The 23082-nt window shown below is 41.5% G+C and overlaps 1 protein-coding gene across 1 annotated transcript in view; it reads right to left on the reverse strand.

The window, feature by feature from the left end:
• The window catches only part of LOC109933096 (tyrosine-protein phosphatase non-receptor type 13-like), a 94892-nt gene that overhangs the window by 42195 nt on the left and 29615 nt on the right, over positions 1-23082 (reverse strand). Inside the window, exons 11-14 of the mRNA XM_048616181.1 lie at positions 21980-22170; positions 18619-18720; positions 9867-9960; positions 5862-5947 (exon numbers count right to left, since the gene is read on the reverse strand). Coding sequence (XP_048472138.1) covers positions 5862-5947; positions 9867-9960; positions 18619-18720; positions 21980-22170 — 473 coding nt within the window. The remainder of the gene's footprint in view (positions 1-5861; positions 5948-9866; positions 9961-18618; positions 18721-21979; positions 22171-23082) is intronic.

A 23082-nucleotide genomic window follows, 5' to 3' on the forward strand; every position in this document is an offset into this window, starting at 1 on the left:
TGACATTTCGTGCCTAGACCCTTCTTCAGAAATGGGGGAAGGGAAAGGGATTCTGAAATAAATAGGGAGAGAGGGGGAGAAGATGGATAGAGGAGAAGATAGGTGGAAAGGAGTATTACCTTTCTCCTTTTCGGTGAGGAGCCCTTGAAGGCCTATCGCTTTGATCAACTTTTGGTCACCTGTACTGGTTAATAAATCCCTCTAAGCTCAGTGTCAAAATTTTATTTGGCAATTCTGTGAAGTTTTAAGTTGCTCCTTAAATCCTCTCTGGCTAAGCTATTGATCGCTTGACCTAAGATCTCCTTATGTGCCTCAATGTTTTATTTTGCTTTAAAATGCTCCTGCAAAATACCTAGCATGTTTTGGAGAAGTAAAGATGTTTTATAAAATTAAATTGTTGTTATTGAAGCACTTTGGGATGTTTTATTACAACAAGGGTGCAAGTTGTTGTTCATTAGGATCAGGAATTAATGCCTATAATAAGTTAGTGGTAGTATCAGCTTGATTGATTCCAGAAGTCAAACTTTACTAAGAACTTGATGGTTTTAGAAATCGTACAGAAGAGGTTGACCAGTATGGTTCTGAGAATGAGGGATTATAATCACATGATAGACTGGTGGAGTTGGGTTTGCTCTTTTTAGAATAGTGAATGCAAAGAAGGGTTATAGTAGAAGTGTTTAAAATCATGAATGTTTTAGCTACAGTAAATAAACTGTTTACAAGTTGACGTGTTGATGAGCATATCAAGCTGACCAATTTTTAAAATTCATATTCAGGATAAGAGCATCGCTAGCTAGGCCCCCATTTATTGTTCATCCCTAATTGCCCAGATGGCAGTTAAGAGTCAACCACATTGCTGTGGATCTGGAGTCTCATGTAGACCAGACCAGGTAAGGATGGCAGCTTCTTTCCCTTTAGGACATTAGTGAACTAGATGGGGTTTTCCAACAATCAACAATGAATTCACGGTCATCATCAGAGTCCTAATTCCAGGTTTTTAAATTAACTCAAACTCCATCATCTGCTATGGAGGGATTCGAACTTCAGTCACCCAGAACAGTAGTTGGGTTTCTGGATTAACAGTCCTGCGATAATACCACTCAGGCATCACCTGCCCACTAAGAACCAAAGGCAACACATTAATGCAACAACTGGTTAGAATTTGGAATGGGCCCTTCTGATGTAGTGGTGAAAACAAAGCCAAAAGTGTTCTTCAAACTGGAAAAATAGTCGAAGGAGAAATAATTGAAGAGATTTGAAGCAGGCACATGATAAATCGGATAAGTTTTAGAAAGAGATAATGTAGATTTGATGGGTCAAACGACCTCCTTCTGTTCCGAGCTATGCTATGATTACAAGACTTCTTGAAGAAACATTTAACATGGTGTATCAACACAAATGTTAACCTAATGAATGTTTTATAAGTACTGGAGGAATGGCTGTAACATTTTAGAATAGTGATTCCCAAAAGCTTGATAGACTACATTTCAAATTTACTGTGGTACTACAGCAATATTAATGATACTTAATCACAGCTGTGTGCCTGAGTTAGGGTTGCTTACAAATTTATGTAAATTTATTCATGATAAACTGTTAGGATTTATTCCAAGCATGAAATTGCATAATAAATACCATCACTGGTTTGCAATTTGTTAGACAGTCAAGTTAAATAGTATTCTTGTTATCAGGTTTTATTATATTTTGAGTGAACAGTATACCTCATAGATCTGTTGTGTTGGTAAGAAATAGAGCACTGTTGAGATTAAGTTAAATAAAAGTGGTATTTATTTCACTTGACAGTCCCTTGCTTCAGTTTATTCGTAAGCGAGGGAACTAATATTCATTACTATGCAGATTGGCATATTTTGCATGCAAATTTGACCAAATTAATCTGTAGCCTTGTTGAGAACTCTGAGAACTATCTGAATGCACAGTGTGCGGTATCCCTATCTCTGAACCAGAAGTGGCAATATCACTGGATTATTACAGGCAGCCTCCAAGTTATGAGCAGGTTTTGTTCCCAAAAATGTTCGCAAGTCAATTGCATGCAAGTTGGAACACAAAACAGTACAGTATCTATTCGTGAACATGAGGTGAAGAGCAAGATGGGACCATGTTTGTAAATACAGTGTTTGTAAGTCTGATGTCTCTAAGTTGGGGGCCACCTGTAATCTGGAATGCTGGGCCAATTATCTGGGGACATTGACTTGAACTCTACCAAAGTAGGTGGTGAAATTTAAATTCAAGAAAAGAAATCTGGAATTAAAAGCTAGTCTAATGTTGACCATGTTACCATTGTTAATTGTCATTACAAACCCATCTGGTTCACCAACATCCTTACCCAGTCTGGGCGACATGAGATTCCAGACCCATAAAATGTGGTCAATTCTCAACTGCCCTTTCAAATGGCCTGGCAAGCCGCTCACTTCAAGGGCAATACGAAGTGGGCAGGAACTGCAGGCATAACCAGCAATGCCCACATCCCGTGAACTAATGAAATGAAAGGAAGGTGTGGCCCAGCAGGTTGACTTCCAGATCATAAACGTGTGAAAGTGTATGTTGCCTCTGACTCATGGTTTGGATCAGATTGGTGGCAACAGCTTTGAGGTTTGACCCCCTTCCTGACTGGGTGGGTTCAGGACCTGCCTCCTTGTTCCACCTGTAATGAAGACTGGGGCACAGTGGGTCAGACCTGAGCAAGGAACTGAAGAAAAGGAAGACAGGCAGCTGGTTGTAGAGAGAAATGAAATATCAGTGTAAACTGGTTGATAATTTTCATCTAGGTTTGGGTGATTGTATCTGCATGTGTGGAGGGATAGCATGCTATTTTAATATGTTTCCAGCACGTCCTATAATAGGATATAAGAACAATCATTCACGGTAAGCAGGGGCTTCTCAATAGGGAGAGGAACAAGAGCAGCAAATGCTGAACAGCTAAGTAAAACAGCAAAAGAAGAAATATAGCAACTCAAAGGCATGCAGCAATTTTTTTAGTAATATCTAATGGGATGTGAGTACCACTGTTGGGGCCAACGTTTGTAGCCCATCTCAAATTGGCCTTGCAAAGTCTGCTGCTCAGTTGCCTCCTTAAGCCTGTGTAGTCCATCTGCTATCAAGGAGGGAGTTCCAGAAGTTGTCTTCCCCAACAACAGAGATGGTAATGGCATTATGGTGCCAAGTCAGGAAGGCAGGTGGCTTGGACCAGAACTTGGAGGTGGTGGTGACCCCATTCACCTGTTGACATCTCTTTCTAGGTGTAATTGGAAGGTGCCGCTGAAGGAGGCTGAGTGAGTTGTGGAGTGAGGTGAAGTGAGTGTTAAGTATCTGAGTTGGAGACTGAACATAGTAAAGACCTGACACAAAGCCTAATTAGATCCCATCCCCCCTTCTCTATGCTCTGGATATTCGCAGTTGCCAGACCTTTCATTGAACAATAAATAAGAAGAATTATCGGTTAAACCACACTTGTGATGGTGTAGGTTAATGGAGAAATGCTTGTTAGCATAAAACGATACCTTTGCACTGTTCAAATAGCTTCTTTTACATTCATGAGAATCAGCGAGTGGAACCTTAGATTAATCTTTGACTTGTTTCCAAATGACCACCTGTGACATATATTCAGCACAAAACAACAAAATGTTGTTTCACCCTATGACATAGGACATAATATTATGTCTTACATAATTTTAAAAAATGTATTTAGAAATCTGGATGAAGAGCTAAGGTCCAAAGTGAGGGTGTTTGCTAATGATTTCCAATGCCTTGCACCATTCACAACTCCTCAGGTACTGAAGCAGTCCATGTTCAAATGCATTAAGATCTGGGCAGTATCCAGACTTGGGATAACAAGCGGCAAGTAACATTCATACCGCACATAAGCCCATGATATTTCATGGCATGTATTCACCAGTATTAACATCATGGAGTTTACTACTAACCAGAAACAGAGCAGCTCAGAGGTTAGAAATGCTGCAATGAGTAATTCACTTCCTGACTATCTAAAGCCTGTCCAGTGTCTACCAGGCACAAGTCAGGAGTGTGATCGAATAATCCTCACTTGCCTGGATGACTGCAGCTCTAACAACACTCAAAAAACTTTACACCATCCAGGACAAAACAGCCAACTTGATTGCCATCAAATCCACTGGCACTCCCTCTACCACCAATGCTCAGTAGCAGCAGTGTGTATTATGTAGAAGATGCACTGCAGAAATTCACCAAAGATCCTTTGACAGTTCCTTCCAAACACATGAACACACACCATTTAGAAGGACAAGGGCAGCAGATATGTAGGAACATCACCACCTGCAATTTCCCCTCCAAGTCACTCACCATCCTGACTTGGAAATATATCATTGCTCCTTCACTGTCGCCAGGTCAAAATCCTACAACTATCTTTGTAAGTGTATTGTGAGTCAACCTGCAGCACATGCAGTTCAAGAATGCAGCTCACCATCACCTTCACAGAGGTAACTGGAGATAGGCAATAAAAGCTGCCCCAACCAGCAACACCCACATACCCCAGATAAATTATAAAAAAGAAACTTGAGGAGGCAATAGCTGGATAGTGTAAGCTTGGGATTTATAGTCTGCAAATTATTCCTGTAATTAAGAATGAACAATGATACCCTCTGCACATACATCCTGCCTTAATACATTTCAACCCAAGGATCTCTTCTGTGAACAAAGACTTTTGTAACCAAACATAACAGTGACAAAGGTGCAGTGAGATGGACATTCATTCCACATGCACCCTGTAAATCACAGATATATTTGCTATTTTAGTACACTAATAAACAACTTAAAAAGGGCTTCTGTAGTGCAGTGATAGCATCCCTACCACTGGACCAGGAGGTCTGGGTTCAAGTCCTACCTGTTCCACGGGTTTGAGATAACATCTCTGAACAGATTGATTAGTAAATTAAACAATAAAAAAGTGGATCTTTAAGAAGATGATTCTAACAGAATTTCGTGTGGCTCATGTACAGGATGGCTGGTTGTCATGGTACCCATTTGATGATGAATAGGTATCAAGAAGACCTGGGGCACTTATCATTCAATGTTGATATTCAACATGAATTTGATAAAATAAATCTACATCAGGCAGTCACAGGAGGACAATGAATTATTGCACCGTTTTCTCCACTCCAAAGGTGTGGTGTTGAGTGTGGACTGGGCATCGGGACAGAGATGCACAGCATTTAGCTGCACTGCAGGTGAGTATAAGAAACAAGGGTGGGCCATTCGGTCCATTAAGTCTGCTTCACTGTTCAATAAGGCTGATTTGATAGGCACCTTAAATGGCTTTCCTTGCCTTGATTCCCCTGTCCACCAAAAATCTCGAACGTATTCAATGAACCCACCTCCATTAAAAACCGAAAGAACTGCAGATGCTGTAAATCAGAAGCAATAACAGAATTTGCTGGAAAAGCTCAGCAGATCTGGCAGCATCTGTGAAGAGAAATCAGAGTTCATGTTTCGGGTTCAGTGACCCTGCCTCAGAACCCATCTCCATTACTCTTTGCGAGGAGAATTCTAATGACTCTTTGAGGGAAGACATTCTCTCTACCTCCATGTTAACTGGGTGCCCCTCATCTTTAACCTGTACCCACTAGATCTAGACTCCCTCACAAGAAGAAATGTCCTTTATAACCAGTTATTAGGAAAAAGCAAGCAATGGACCAATTTTGACTTGCGCTTCTTATTTCAATTCTGCTCTCACTCTGAAAGAACTGGTGCACTGAACTGTCGTCAACTATTGTAAGAACGCAGTGACTTGTCGAGTTTTAGCAGTATTCCAGCCAGGGGTCATTAACCTCTTGATCTGATTCATGGGCAGTCAGGATGACATAGCAACGTACCTGACCAGTGTTCTTCAAACACTCAATCGCTTGTTTATGAGTGATGCCCTGCAGGCTGATTCCATCCACCTCCCGCAAACAGTCACCTGTCAAAATACAAGTAAAGAGTTAGAATTTGTGTGGCCTCATTCAAGGTTGAACAGCAATGCATTGGAATGAGAGTTCCTTTATTGGAGCTGTGCCAGCACCGTTCTGTAGCTCTAGTTGACCGTAACACCATTAAAGATAGAAGAAGAAGGCCATTCAACCAATTGAGTCTACGCTGCAATTCAATGAAATCACGGCTGATCTAACTGTGTACAATTCTGGTCACGCTGTTTCAGAAAGGATGTTATGAAACTGGAAATGGTGCAAAAAATATTTACAATGATGTTACTCACAGAAGGGCTTGAGTTATAAGGAGAGGCTGGATAGGCTGGGACTGTGTGGAGACTGAGGGGTGACCTTGTAGAGATTTATTAAATCATGAGGGGCATAGATATGGTGAATAGCCAAGGTTTTTTCCCAGGGTAGGGGAGTCCAAACCTAGAGGGCATAGGTTTAAGGTGAGAGGGGAAAGATTTAAAAGGGATCTGAGGGGTGGTGTGTATACAGAATGAGCTGCGAGAGGAAGTAGTGGAGGCTGGTACAAATACAACATTTAAAAGGCATCTGGATGGCTACGCAAATAGGAAAGGTTCAGAGGGATATGGGCCAAATGTAGGCAAGTGGGACTAATTCAGTTTAGGAAACTTAGTTAGCATGGATGAGTTGGACTGAAGGGTCTGTTTCTGTGCTGTATGGCTCTATAACTCCACTGCAGCTTTTTCTCCTTGATTTCTGATCTGATTTATTGTTGTCACATGTACCTAGGTACACTGAAAAGTTTTGTTTTGCCTGCAGTACAGGCAGATCGTACCATACAAAGATTATAGGGTGATAGAACAGAGTGAGGAATGCAAAGTTACGGCTGCAATGAAGGTGCACAAAAAGCAAGAACAACATTAGATTTGAAATTTGTGACGTTCATTCAGAAGTCTAATAACAGTGGTGATAAAGCTGTTCTTGAATCTGTTGGTACATGTGTTTAAGCTTTTGTATTTCCTGCCCGATGGAAGAGATCATAAGAGATTATAACTAGTGGGAGGGGTCTTTGATGATGTTGGCTGCCTTCTGAGGCAGTGAGAAATGTAGATGGAGTCAATGGATGGAAGGTTGGCTTGCGGGATGCACTGGGCTGTGTTCACAACTCTCTGTAGTTTCTTACAGTCCTGGGCAGAGAAGCTGCCATACCAAGCTGTAATGCACCCAGATAAAATGCTTTCTATCTTAAGCCTTGATTCCCTTCCTGATTAATATTCCAGCCTTGGCAGACCTCTGTGGCAAAGAATTTCACAGACTCGCAACCCTCTGGGAGATGAAATTCCTCCTTATCTCTGTCTTAAATACGTGACCCTTTATTCTGAGATTATGTCTTCTGGTTCTGGACTCTCCCACAGCCTCTCAAAAGCCACTCGGTCTAGTCCTCTAAGAATCTTGCATGTCTCAATAAGGTTGCCTCTCATTCTGAATGTATTAGGTAGCTAATTCGCTTTGGATAATATTTATAGCTTTGCCACCAAAACTTCTGGCAGACCACTGGCCATCCTGGGAGAGGGTAGACAAACCTGAAACAGAATCGAATACGTTCCAGTGCTTTTAAAGCAGCATAGCTGCCACTCCCTTCTGATACCACATGAGGTGTTCATCCATATTTGCTGAGCAGCACTTCCCTGAACCAAATGGCCCAAAATTGGACTTCAGGTTCAGTTCAGTAATAAGGATGAAGTGTCAGTACTCATGCTGGCTCAGCAGGTAGCAGGGACTCCAAAGGATTTGTGCTTCACAGATAGCTGCCTCCTTAAGACCCAACAGGATGACAGCAGGCTAGGTTTTAACAAAACAAAATGCCGAAGAAGGAAATTGCACCTTTTTCAAATGTCAAACTGTTCACTGATGCTTCATTTGGCTCATTCAAAACAAAAAAGTATCTTGTTGAAAGTAAATTTGGAGTGCATTAATGACAGACAGAACAAACACCAAGACCTGGAGAGATACAGGGGAGTGGGTGTTGGAGGCTGATAAATGCCCAGGACCCTCGCAGGACCAAGGACACAAAGGTCCTGCTTGAGCTATCATTTCTTGCTTGTGAATTTCTAGCTTAGGCCTCAGCCAAGTTGACAACATTGCTGGCGAACTGGAGGGAGCATCAGTGATTGGACGCCAAAACCGTAGACCCTTGGGGGTGGTCCCTGGCAATCTGGAGCGAGGGAAACGGGTGTCCAGCCACAGATAGGTCTGGCTAGGGAGGAATGGTGTAAAAAATAACAATCGCCAAAGGCTTCTTCGAGAGGTAGAAAATTTCTGCTTCACCCAGCCTAAAAGATACATCCTTGCTCCTTATGGAGTCAATGGCTATAATCTCCTTTTCATCGCTGAGTTCCCCAGCCCCGGGAAAGATCATAAGACCACTCAGAATCTGGATCCAAAATGTACTGCAGCTGTGTTTGATACCGACGGTGGGTGCTTTTTCTCACTGTTAAGGTCACCAACTATGGCAAATGTGATATTTCTCCTGACAGGTGGACACCCCCTCCCGTCACCTCATCCCCCTCCCCTCAATGCCATATCCATTGATGTGAAATGAGAAGCTAGGCAGTAGCATGGCTTTTTTAGGGGCATAGTCTTCACAGTGCCCTATTAAAGTCTGCATCCCATCATCCTCTCCTACCTGTTGTGAGGGGAATTGCTGAAGGAAATGGGGTTATCTATACTTCCAGCTAATGCTGAACAGTGGCAATGCAGAGTTAATCTGACATCATGGGATGACTAGCCTTGGAGACTGTTCACATGAAGCTTCCACAGGGAGATGACTTGGATGCAGCAATGTCATGATGAGATGGATTTTGAATAGTCCACAGAAAGGGCATCTTGGCCACTGATTGGACTATCCTCAAATAATTCTTTCCCAGGTTATTGTCACATGGTCAGTCAGCCCTGGACTAAGCTTTTCTTACTTCCCTGCTGTATTTTTATTAATAAATATCACATTTGCCATAGTTTGTGACGCTAACATTGAGAAAAGGCATCCACCATCAGCATCAAACACAAGTTAAATGTTATATGGGAAAATGGAGAATGAGCTTTTCTAAGACAACCCAAATGGAGAATTGGTCTCTCCTGACTAGTGTGTCTCCTTTCATTGCCCCTTCAGTGTCCTTTCCTTTCAAATTAGGGACTATGCCAAATCAGGGACAGTTTTGTGCTTTGATTTGTATTCCTATTTTGAAGAGGACCAAAGTTAACGAGCCATGGAGTCTCTTGCCATGAAAAAGGCAGAGGAGACACACATTTGATCAGTCTGAATGTGTACACGGGTTCCAGAGGTTAAAGATCTCTCTGACCTGAGGAAACAGTGCTGTAGTTGAAATGTCACTGCATGAGTGATCTGGACCCAGTGCTTCAGGTTCAAATCCCATAGCATCTGGTAGAGTTTCAAACTCCCAAGGTAGCTGATGGAGATTAATTTCAAGTTCCAAATCTGGAACACAAAGTTAGTCTCAGTGGCCATGACAATTATCATTGACTGTTGAAAACAGAAATGGTTCACTAATGTCCTTTCAGAAGAAAATCTGTTATCTTTACCCATGCTGGCCTACATACAACTCTAGACCCAAACCAATGTGATTGACTCTTAACTGCTCTCTGAAATGGTCCAGCAAGCACTCAGTCCGAGTACAATTAAGGATGAGCAACAAATGTTGGCCTTGCCAACATCCCATTATGCAATAAAGAATTGAAACAGCCGAATCCTATTGTATGTTCAATCATCGTGACCAGCAGGGCATGGTCATACCCTAAACCTCATCAAAGCCCCAGTGTTCTTACATTGGAAGAAATCTGTTAGTTCATGTTTTGCATGCAGATGTATCACACAGAATAGTCATGCATCCTCTTAAGTTGTTCACACAAAAATCTGCTCTCTACCTTTCCTGATGTGACCATCAAGATCTGCAGCGCCTCCAGGTATAATGGCCTTCACATAGATTCCACCATTCTTCACACTGGTATTCACACCACCCTGTAGAGTACAATGGAACATGCTTTACAAAGGACCCTTCCTTCTATGTCGTATTGGTATATGATATGCCTTCTCAGACTATCAGAACGTGCTGTCCCACAAGTCAGTGTTATTATGTGATGAAGCTTCTCAATGAAGGAAAATGTTCTGTCTGACAATCATGGACATTTCTTCTTTGCTAATGTTAAGTCTTTTTTATTCATTCATGTGGTATGGGTATCACTGGCAGCATTTATTGTCCATTCTTTGTTGCCTTGGAGAAGGTGGTGGTGAACTACCTTCTTGAATCACTCAATCTTTGGAGGGTTAGGACCTCCACAATGTTGTTAAGAAGGTAGTTTCAGGATTCTGACCCAATGAAGGAATCGTGTTACACTTCCAACTCAGGATGCTGTGTTACTTGGAGGGGAATATGTAGATGGTGGTGTTCCATGTACATGCTACCCTTGGCCTTCTAGATGGTAGAGCTGGTGGTTTGGGAAAATGCTAACTAAGGAGTCCTGGTGAATTACTGCAGTGAGTCTTGTAGATGGTGTATACTGCAGCTACAGTGCACCTGTGGTAAAGGGAGTGAATGTTGTAGTTGCTTGATAGGCTGCTTTGTCTTGGATGGGGTCAAGCTTCTTGAGCATTATTGGTGCTGCACTCATCCAGACAAGTGAGGAGTATTCCACACTCCTGACTTGTGGCTTGTGGACAAGAACTGGGGAGCCAGGAGGTGAGTTACCTGCCACAGATTCCTAGCCCATGACCTGCTCTCGTAGCGATAGTATTTAAATGACTAGTCCAGTTCAGTTTCTGGTCAATGATAACCCCCAAGATATTGATAGTGGGGGTATTCAGCAATGATAATACCACTGAACATCAAGGGACAATGGTTAGATTCTATCTTGCTGGAGAAGGCTATTGCCTGTCACTTGTGTGGCATGTATGTTATTGCGACGTGGATGGTGTCCAGATCTTGCTGAATATGGGCATGGACTGCTTCAGAATCTGAGTTTGTATGAATGATGTTGAATATTGTGCAATCATTGCTAGTGTTTAATTCTTTTCATACCTGCAAGCAGGTGTCATGACCTAATTAGTTAATTGCAATGAAATATACATTCGGTCCAATTTACATTTAGTTTTTGCCAAACAAATTATTTAAATGTACGTAAGAGTCAGCCAGTAAGTGGTTGAGTTTTATGATGTGCAGTTGTTCGAAATGAAGCTCCAACTAGAAAGTGTTTGTTGGGACTTTGCCTAAAAGTATTTAACTTTCAGCAAATAACAAGGTGAACAGAGAATTGTTCAATCAAAATTGAAAGTCTTGCCGTACAATTACTGAATGTGTACCATACGATGAGAGGAAGAATTATGTAATCATCTGGAACCACTTAATGAGGAAACAATGAAATGCGTTGATACTTCCTTCACCATACAGAGGCAAGTTAAGAAGCACAAGATTTGTTTTTGGAATCAAAGCCTGCTGAGCTGAACACTGATGTGGAGGTGCCGATGTTGGACTGGGGTGAACAAATTAGAAATCACACAACACCAGGTTACAGTCCAACAGGTTTATTTGAAATCACAAGCTTTCTAAGCCCTGCTCCTTCGTCAGGTGATCTTTGGCATTATTTGATGCAATAAATATTTAGATAACTGTCCTCAAATATACATGGTGACCTGACGAAGGAGCAGCGCTCCGAAAGCTTGTGATTACAAATAAACCTGTTGGTTATAACCTGGTGTCGTGTGACTTCTGATTTGAACACTGACAGGTTGTTGGACAGATTGCTAACTTTCATGGATAAAATTTATCAAAAAGTTGATTTAATGACTGTTAATGAGATGTGGTCAGACATTTAAATTTCAGTGAGTGAAGATAGTTGCATAGAAGAGTGTATAATATAATTTAGGAGGTCTGGCAGCACCAGTGGATAAAGAAACAGAGCCAACATTTTGAGTCCAGTGAACCTTCAGAGCAGTATCATCTTGAGCTCGATGTTAACTCTGTTTCTCTCTCCACAGATGCTGCCAGCCTTGTTCAGTTTCTCCAGCATTTTCTGTGTTTGTTTTAGATTTCCAGCATCCATAGTTTTTTGCTTTTATATTGTGGAATTCATCATATTATATTTAAGACTGCAGAAGTATCTTTCAGAAATTTCTCCAATCTGTACTGGCATTTGAGGTATTGGGCTGTGCCAAAGTAATGAGTATGGACAGATTTTTAGTTTTGATGCGTATTAAGCTTGCGGCTAAACACACACTGCAAGAACAAATGTCAAAGCACAAGAAACATTCCTCCGAAAGCATTCCTTTCCAGTAATACCCATAGCACAAAGGTAACCATTTGTAACGTACCAGAAAATACAGAACATAATGTTTATAGACAGGCAAGACATCTAAAATAAAGGTTGCAGGTGGCAGTATGAAAAAAGAAGTATAATGGAGAGAAATCAGAATATAATTACTTTTTACATCATTTTGAGAAGCAGAGAAAATTTGGCATGTACAATAAGAGAATAAACCCCAGGGTTCAGTTATTTGATGCAATAAATATTTAGATAATTGTCCTCAAATATACATAGAGCTTTAGTGGGCTGTTTGTTTTCTTTTTAATTCAGTTTGATTTTTTTTTTGTTTTAGCCAAAAGACTATACAAATGTATATAAAGGACGGTCAGAGAGGAGATGGCTAAGTTTTATGACATGTAATTGGTTGAAATAAAACTTTAACTAGAAAACGTATACTTGAATGTGGTCGAGGAGTATTTAACTTTGAGTGAATAACGGTCATCAGTGAACATCGCCGCTTCTGATCTCATGGCGAAGGGAAGGTCATTGATGAAGCAAATGAAGATTTTTGGGCCTGGACACTACTCTGAGTTCTTGTGGCGCAGTGGAAGTATCCTTATTTCTAGGCCAGAAGGCCTGAGTCTTGTAACAAGTTTGAACATTTTTTTTCAAATATCTACCCTGAGGAAGTCCTGCAGTGGTATCTTGTGTAGTGATTGTAATGAGGTCATTCTGACAGATCTCATAGAATATGGGTTCCCTGATTGGGGCTGTTAACCTGGTCCAATCAGGGAGCCCTGGATGACAGATATAAACAGGAGTGTCAAGGGTTCTGGTCACTCTAGGACCTGGCTCTGAGCTAGCTGTGTCAGTATCATGTACTATGCATGTGTAAATAAAAGGTGATTTGGTGACAGAACATCAGCCTCTATGGAGTTATTTCATCTTGGGGATGATATTAAATGGAATTTAAGAAGGCGCACCAAATAGGTTCCTCATCAATATTTAATTTTGGGTCTTCCTTCACTCACAACGTACCTTTGGGATAATACTCGAGTGGTGTTGCACAGTGATTCTAGCCTTAGTGTCAGCAAATTGCTGTTTCTTTTGCCACACCTTTCATCTGGAGGTGACACTAATGCACTATATTAAGAGCTGAGTCGATCTGAAAACTAATCTTCCTAGTTATGAATGGATTAAACTGTGCTTTACGTGGACGAACTTATCCTTTAAATGAAGCGGAATGTTATAAAGGCAGGTAAATGGAACTGAAATGCAAATTCTCTTTCCTGTCAGACCGACTCTTGCTAGCTTCGTGTCTATATTCTCTTACCATTTTCAAAAGCTAATCGCATCTTTTGGATGGGTTGTGCACGCCGTTACTTTATAACTGTCACCTCTCTGATTCAGACAAACACACCAATCAAGTTGCACACAGAAAGATTCAAAGTGCAGCAAGTCTGGTCAATCTACTCTTACTTTTTGTGTGGTGTTGGTTAAGGAAGGATCGTTACTGATGGCACTCTGGAAAACTCTCCTGCTCAATCACTGATAAAGCTGTGGACAAGCAGGTATGGCTGAGATTAACATTTATCCAAATGTAAGCAGGCTCCAATGATGCACCAGTTTCAGTACTTATTCGCAAACCAGCCTTGATAATGCAGGCAAACTTCATTACTCCTGCAATAAACTCAGTGATACAACTGGCAGATTTTAGCATAAACTGTCAGGCACAAGTGACATGAGTTGTATTGGAATGTTACTCTTAACACAAGGGACACGTAAATAGAGTCTCAATGTTCTAAAAATTTTTCTCCTTTACATTGCTATTGGTGTTTTACCGTTATCAATTTCACATCACATTGAGACCAAGTAGGGGGCAGACAGCATGGGAAATACAACAAATCACAAGGACAATACAGAACACTTTTCTACAGTCGACAGTCATGTGTTCTATCATAACTATGTTGGGAGACTTTGCCTTGTGTTTTATACTTGACCTTGGCACGGTCACTGGATGCAAAGCAGAAAATGCTCCATTTCCCTGCAACGTTCTCCCTCACCTTTGCCGGGCACAAATGCACAAAGATAAATAATAAACGTAAGATCATTTGTACATCAAAATACCATTGTTTCTTAGTCTGTGCAGGCAACATAAATAATGGTTCTGAAACAGGAAACCCATAGCTAAAAAAATGACAGTTTTAAGCAGACTAAAATAACATCGATAATGAATGAGGGAATACTGATGCTTTGTTATATGACACCCCCACCTAGCAGTTTCCCATTTTAGAGTGGTTACTTCCGTGAAGTCTTTGAAACCAATACTTATGGCAGAATATGAATAGAGCAGGGAACTGAGGCACTCCAGTTATGGAAACAAAAATGCCTGACAATCTCTTCCAATTCTATCTTGATGTAGATTTGTTATTATAACATTTAAAAAATACCATATTCTTCTCAAGCAATAAGTAAGAGGGTTTTTGACCTTTTCTAGACATTACTTTCAGCATTCATTTATAGACTGTTACAAACCTAAAGTTCATAGGACAGTTATGCTTTGGGGCTACACAGGGATTTCTTCCAAGGGTCACACACTTACTTTAGCTACTCTCTTTCTTTTTCTATACCCATAGAAACTCGTGCTATTTGCTTTTATATTTCTTGCTCATTTACTCTGTTGTGGACCAGACTAAACCATCTCAAAATATTCAGAAGATAGTCTGGACCCTAACTTTTTCTGATTTTAAAGATAAATGTAAGGTGTTGCATTCCAGATGCAATTCGATTGGTCAAACTACCAGATTTAATGCAGAACATACTTTATTCATCCACTGTAGTTTATGCAACAAAAGAAAGATGGAAGTGGAAATAACTTAAATCTATAGGAAAACGTAACAGAATAATGGATACAGGAACTATTACTGTTCCAATATAGTAACATCCCATATTGGGAACATTCCAACATGGCAAAAGGCAAATTCAGAAAACAGATTGTCTCACATGCAATTCCGGTAGCAAACAGAGAACCCCCAGCTTTCGGCTATAACTGAGAGAGGGGAGAAGTAGCTTCCACTTCTTCAAGACGCCAACAGTAAATGCTAAAGGCCATAACTAAAATTCTGGTACTGTGGGAGCTCGATCCCACCCATTCAGGCTGCTTTTATTGTTCTAACTTTAGAAAAAAGCCCACTGTCTCACAAGCTATTTACTTTCTTACAGACTACTCGTCATCTCTCATTCAAATTACTTTAAAAACACAACCAGGGACAGAATAACCTCTTTAAACCACATTATCATCACAACTCTCATGGTCAATTTCCTCCCTCTCTATTAGTTTTATACTCAACTGCTGCTGGTTCCTAAAAAAAAATCCAATCCACTGGCCTACTATTAGTTTTCAATAATTTTTATGCCCTTACATTTTGATTGGGTATTCTCCTTGGCCACTTTTGTTAACCATCGGTAGCTTATCCTTCTCATCAAGTCCTTCTTTATGACCAGAATGAATTCCTGCTGAATTTTTCCCACTGATTATATACTGATAGTCTGTTTCATCTATTTTTCCAACCTGCTTCCAATAATTTTTTCTTTGTACCTTTCTTCATTAAATAATTGCTCTTATCTAAGTTGTGGATATTACAGTTGGTCTCTCTCATAGTAAGTTTGAAATTTTATCATGTTGTAATCACTTAACTGTTCAAGAATCTCTAACTGCGAGATCTCTTATTAATCTAACCTCCTTACTACATTGAAAATACCCTGTTTCTGCATGGGGTACTGCAACTGTTCAGAATATATACCAATGATTCGGAGGAAGAAAATGAATGTATTGTAGACAAATTTGCAGATAACACAAAAGCAGGTGGAAAGACAAGCTATGAGAGGGATACAAACAATTTACAGAGATATTGAAAGTTAAGGAAATGGGCAAATGATGTATAATTTGGGAAAATGCGAAGCTTGTCATTTTGGAAGACAGAACAAAAGAACTGAATATTATTTAAATGGATAAAAACTGTGGAAAGCTGCAACACAAAGGGACTTGGGGGAACTTGTGCATGAAATGTAGCTCATTGGTGCAGCAATGAATCAGGAAGGGCTAATGGAATGTTAGCCTTTATTTCACGGGAGTTGGAGTATAATAGTAGGGAAGCCTTTCTGCAACTGTACAAGGTGCTAGTGAGACGACATCCGGAGTCCTGTGAGTAGTGCTGACTCCCTTACATAAGAAAATAGATCATTTCATTGCAGGCAGTTCAGGGAAGGTTCACTAGGATGATGCCTACTATGGTGCAATTGTCTTCTGAGCAAAAGGCTAAACAGATTGGAACTCCAAGCACTGGAGTTTAGAAGAATGAGAAGTGATGCCATTAAAACACGTGGGATTCATATGGGGCATGACAGGGTAAATGCAAAGAGGATGTTTCTCCTTGGGGAAAGACTAGGACCAGAGGGTGTAGTCTTAGACTAAAGTGGTGCAAATTTATGAGATGAGGAGAAATTTCTTTTCTCAGAGGGTGTGAGTCTTTGGAACTCCTTACCACAGAGAGCTGTGGGGTCAGGGGGCTTGTGTATATTTAAGGCTGAGATAGATAAATTTGTGATCAGTTGGGGAATTAAGGGTTATGGGGAAAAGGCAGGAAGATGGACATGAAGAATGTTGGATGAGCCATGATCCCATTGAATGGCACAGCAGGTTTGAGGGGCCGAACGGCCTACTCCTGTTCCTATTATAGTGGTATGTTCTAGGTTCTATAATGTATTGCTCTAAGAGACAATTCCTAATACACTCCACAAATTAATCTTCCATGTTACCCCTGCCCATCTGATCTGTTCAGTCAATATGCAGAGTAAAATCACCCATGATAACTGTAGTGCCCTCCCTTCCATTATTTCCTGATTTATACTTTGTCCTACACTAATGCAACTCTTCTGGGGCCTACAGATGACTTGCACTGTGATTTCTTTCCCTTGCTATTGCTTACTTTTGCTCAGGCTGATTCCACATCACGGCCTATTGCACCTATACCACCACACACCACCACACACTGATACCAGCCTTTAATAACCAAACTACCTACCTCCTTTTTAGTTTTGCCTATTGTTCCAGAAAGTTGAATACCGAGTCCCCAGTCTTGATCTCCCTGGAACCATGTCTCTCCAACAGCTATCAGGTCATATTCTATTTGTGCTGTTAACTCATCTATCTTGTTGCAAAAGCTGTGTACAGTCAGATAAAGAGCCTTAAGTTTTGACTTTTCAACTATAATTACTTACTCTGGTTCTGAATTTCCACCGCATACTTTTGTCTACTATATTTTCTGCACCTTCCTGTTACATTGAATTTAAGAAACAGTTTGGAAAAGGAATGGATATCTGAAAGTGTCTCCGGTTAATGCTATGGCTGTTTGGAGAGGTGGAGCTTTCAACGTTGAGATGGATAGTTTATTTTTGTCCAGTAAGGTCATCAAAGGATAAAAGGCAAAGGCAGATGTATGGAGTTGAGAGCAGTTCATCCATGTTGGAATTGGCAGACAAAACTAAGTGTCTGAATATCTTCCTCCTGTTCCTGACACATGGAGGCAGGTTCAATTGAGGCATTTGAGAGGGCATCAAGTTGCTTACTTAAATAGAAACGACGTACAGGGCCACAAGGGAAAGGTGAGAGATTGGCACTAAGTCAAAATGCTCAGAGCCAGTACAGACATGATGGGCCAAATAACCTCTTTCTGTGCTGTAACAGTTCTGTGATATTACTATTTCTCTGTTCTTCAGGCATTCAGCCTGGTTTCACTAGGATTACATTGGCTGCACCTCTGAGGCACCCCCCTCCCCATGTAGACCCCAGCAACAACACTTGGGCAGACATCAGCAGCAGAAGAGACAAGTAAAATCAAGAACCTTCAATTCATTCAAACCAAAATGGTCATTTAAAGGACTTCAATAGCAAAACATATGAAAACTGAAGAAGGTTTGGAGATCCTGGGGAAAGTGATGTTTGAAACTGCAGTGATTGTAATCGGGTCAGCCAGTTGGACCTTATAGAATATGAGTTCCCTGATTGGGGCTGTTCATCTGGTCCAATCAGGGAGCCTGGCAGCTATAAACAGGAGTGTCAGGGGTTCTGTTCACTCTGAGAGATGACTCTGAGTCAATGAGGCATACAGCATGGAAATTGATCCTACGGTCTATTTCGGGGAAGCTGGATCAGCGTCAAGGACTCTCCACGTGTAAATAACGCGTGATTTGGCAATAGGATGCCGGCTTCTGCTGAGCCATTTCAGAAAATTCTTATTTCGTTTCAAATTTCCCACCCACTATTATGAATATTCAAGTATAATCATGAGTGGCAAAAGCAAAACATTTTATCACTTACTGTGACACTAACACCAAGGCTTCCGTCTATCTTGGCCAGCTCCACACAATATCTGTCTCCTGGTTTTAACTCCTGTGGCATCTGCAAAGTTTCAGTACCATCCTGTCAATTCAATCACAAAGTATAGGCAGTAATTGTCTGTCAGACTGAAATCACTTTTTTCCTATGCGTATTAATGAGCCAAGCAAATTATATATCCATTATACAGTGCGCTACATGCTGTGAGCTTCCACCAATCTCTGTTACATTTTAAAGTCATTTGGTGATGGTGGGTTGAGGGGGGGGAGGTTAGTGATTTACAGTAGTAGCACTTACTGAGTGGCACTTATCGAAACATCAGACATTTTGCCTGCTGGCTGCAAAGCTAGAAATTGTGCTACGTCACCCATTTCGACTGCATTCAGTGTCAATCATAAATGATTCCTCCATAAATTATAATGCAAACAGTCCTGGAGCAACAAGGGCTTGCGAGGGTAGAGTTTGGATACTCCGAAATTACACTGGCAGTGGGGTATTTTCAGGCAATAGGAAGACAGCTTTCTAATTTGTTGAATGGGCAATACCGGGGTCCTTGCGGGTGAGTCCCAACAGAATACGATCTAGATGGAGCGCTAGTTCAACCTGCAGTGGCTTCAAGAATTCAGTTACTTACAAAACATGCCTTACATTTGCAATTATTAATAACTTACTGCCTTAAAATAAACATTCAAAAGCTCTGTTTCCATGTTCAGCTAAACCAAAGAATTAATGGAAGAGGGTCATCTGCACAGCACTAATAGAACATAGAACATAGAACATTACAGCGCAGTACAGGCCCTTCGGCCCTCGATGTTGCGCCGACCTGTGAAACCAATCTGAAGCCCATCTAACCTAAACTATTCCATTATCATCCATATGTTTATCCAATGACCATTTAAATGCCCTTAAAGTGGGCGAGTCTACTATTTTTGCAGGCAGGGCATTCCACGCCCTTACTACTCTCTGAGTAAAGAACCTACCTCTGACATCTGTCCTATATCTATCACCCCTCAATTTAAAGCTATGTCCCCTCGTGCTAGCCATCATCATCCGAGGAAAAAGGCTCCCACTGTCCACCCTATCTAATCCTCTGATGATCTTGTATGTCTCTATCAAGTCACCTTTTAACCTTCTTCTCTCTAACGAAAACAGCCTCAAAACCCTCAGCCTTTCCTCATAAGACCTTCCCTCCATACCAGGCAACATCCTGGTAAATCTCCTCTGCACCCTTATAAGATGCTGAATTTCTACCTCAGTGGGTTGAATATCACTTCAGCATTGCTCATAAGTGAGGACACTCAGTAAAAATTCATCTCCGCAAATAAACATGATTCTTGGTTTCTTCGCACTATTGTTTTTATTTCAGTTCAACAGTGCATTGAGAAGGCCACATCTCAAATATTGTATGGAAGGCTGTAAATGCATTGGACGAGGTTCAGAGGAGGCTTACTAGAATGATGCCTGCAATGTCAGGCTGTCTTATGAGGATGGGTTGAATAGACTGGTCTTGTTCCCACTGGAGTTTGGAAGAGTGAGGGTGGTTTGATTGACGTCCTGAATGTCTTGACAAGACAGACATGGAAAGGATGTTTAGTCTTGCGTTGAGTCAAGAATGAGGGCACGCTATCTTCAAGTTAGGGGGTCACCTTTAAGGACCAAGATGTGGGGAAGTTTTTTTCTCAGAGCTCTGCCTCACAAAGCAGTGAAGTTAGGGATCATTCAATCATAAGGCAGAGCTAGATAGGTTCTTGTGGTATAGCAGTAATGTCACTGGACCAGCAATCAAGAACCCCAGCTTCATGTTCTGAGGACACAGATTTGAATCACACCATGGTAGCTGGTGAAATTTGATTTCAATGAACAAAAATCAGAAACAAAATGCGAGCCAGATGGTGACCATGTGACCACCTGTGAATTGTCACCAAATCCCATTGGGTAGCAGAGTGGCTAGCACTGCACCAGGGACCCAGGTTTTCATTCCACCCTTGGGTGGCTGTGTGGAGTTTGCACATTCTCCCCGTGTCTGCAGGGGTTTCCTCCGGGTGCTCCAGTTTCCTCCCACAGTTCAAAGTGTGCAGGTTAGATGGATTGGCCATGCTAAGTTGCCCCTCGTGTCCAGGGATTTGCAGCCTAGGTGGATTAGCCATGGTAAATGTGGAGATAGGAGGAAGGGGTGGGGGTGAGTGTGGGTGGGATGCTCTTCAGAGGGTTGTAGAAGACTCAATGGGTTGAATGGCTTTTATGTGAACCATTGGAATTCTATGATCTTGTTCACTAATGTCCTTTAAGGAAGAAAATCTGCTGTCCTTAACTGCCCTGGCCTCTGTGTGACTCCAGATTCATGGCAATATATTTGACTTTTAACTGCCCTCTGGGCAAATAGGAGCGGGCAAGGAATGCTGGCCTAGACAGCATGCCAATATGGAATATGGTACACAAACAGATTAGCCATGATCTTTCTGCACAGCAGTCTTGAAGGGCGAAATGACGTAATTCTACATTAACTTCTACTGCATCTTCCTGAACTAACACAGATAGCCTTTTGTCAGACATGTGATTGAGGGTTATGGAATCAGGAGTTGAGATGCAGCTCAGCTATGATTTAATTAAATGGAGACAGAACAATTTTAAATGGCTGAATGGCCACCTCCTATTCCAATGTTCTGACATGGCATTAAATGAGAGGGACAGCATTTAACAGATACATTTAATCATAGAATCCCTACAGTGTGGAAACAGGCCCTTTGGCCCAACAAGTCCACACCGACCCTTGGAGCATCCCACCCAGACCCATCCCCCTATAACCCACACACCCCTGAACACTACAGGTAATTTAGCATGGCCAATCCACCTAGCCTGCACATCTTTGGACTGTGGGAGGAAGCCGGAGCACCCGGAGGAAACCCACGCAGACATGGGGAGAATGTGCAAACTCTGCACAGACAGTCGCCCGAGGCTGGAATCGAACCCAAGTCCCTGGCGCTGTGAGGCTGCAGTGTTAACCACTGAGCCACTGTGCCGCCCCAAAATGCTGAACAGAGGCACTGATTCGACACAGAATTGATTGCAGTAACAATTGCGACCGCCTTACTGTTAACAGTGGTCAGAACTGAGGCCTTGTTCTGTGGCATTAGCAAGAATTGGATCAAAAACTGCACACCAACTGAAAAGCCTGGGGAACAAAGGAAATGGGGCTCTTGTGCTCACCAACCTTACATTTACCATGCATTACAGGGAATGGACGGCCAATCAAAAGCTGGTGCATGCACAAAATTAGAAAAGAGCAGTCTTCAATTTTTACCTCAAGGTACTCCTTTGTTTTGGATTGATGAGCTGTCCTTACCCGCTTTTCCACAATGTGAGCCTGGTCAGGTGGCCCAGTCTTCACTGGCATCACCTCAGGAGCACATGCTTCATGATTGAGGCCTTGTTCTCTTGCAGGTGCGTTACCATGCCAACGGTGCTGTAAGCTCACCGAGCTGTTGACTTTACTTCCTAATTTTGCAGCCCCCTTCCCAGCAGTCTCGCGTGGGTCTAAATCAGAGGGTTAACAGATTAGTCAGCGGCAGACACAATTCTGCTGTGAGTGAAGCCTTTTGCTCATGAACACAACGGCTTTCACCACTGGCTCGATTGTGTTGAACTTAAAGCTGTAGATATTACCAAGTTAGATCTGACATTTTTATTATAGCGTACAATTTTGCAGACCATTTGGCACAATGTCTCTGTCTCTGAAGATTCCATTCCTCTACCTTTTATTACCTCAAATTCTATTACATGTTGATTTTTAATATTCACCCTCATCCTTTTTAAATGCTACTTTATTTACTTTTCTCTGTTTTAGCAGCTCTCTGGATAAGAAAATGTTTCTCCTAAACTCTCTCTTCAATCTATAGATTATGATTTTAAGTTTGTTTCCTCTTTCTCCCTGTTTTCTTCTGCGAATCTTTAAAATCAATAAGAGAATTTAAGGGGCTTTGTCTTCATAAGAGATCGTTCGTTAAACATCCTTCTTCTTTTGTTATAAACACACAATAAAGTCATCGTATCACAAGGATACAGAAAAAGGATGGAGTGGTAATGTTAGTGGTCGTGGTAATGTCACTGCACCGGTAATGCAGAAATCCAGGGGATATGAGGTAAAATCTCTCCATGGCAGATGGTGCAATTTGAATTCAGTAAAAACCTAGAATTGGAAACTAGTCTGATGACAATTGTATTGCCATTGTCATAAAAACCCATCTTGCTCCCTAATACCCTTTAGGGAAGCAAATCTGTCATCCTTATACAGTCTGAGATAGTTAAAAACTGCCAATGCTGGAGTCAGAGATAACAAGGTGTGGAGCTGGAGGAACACAGCAGGCCAGGCAGCATCAGAAGAGCAAGAAAGTTGATGTTTCGGGTCGGGACCATTTCTGAAGAAGGGTTCTGACCCGAAACATCAAC

The sequence above is a fragment of the Rhincodon typus genome, chromosome 34 (genome assembly GCF_021869965.1).
Source record: "Rhincodon typus isolate 14 chromosome 34, sRhiTyp1.1, whole genome shotgun sequence".
Classification (NCBI taxonomy): Eukaryota; Metazoa; Chordata; class Chondrichthyes; order Orectolobiformes; family Rhincodontidae; genus Rhincodon; species Rhincodon typus.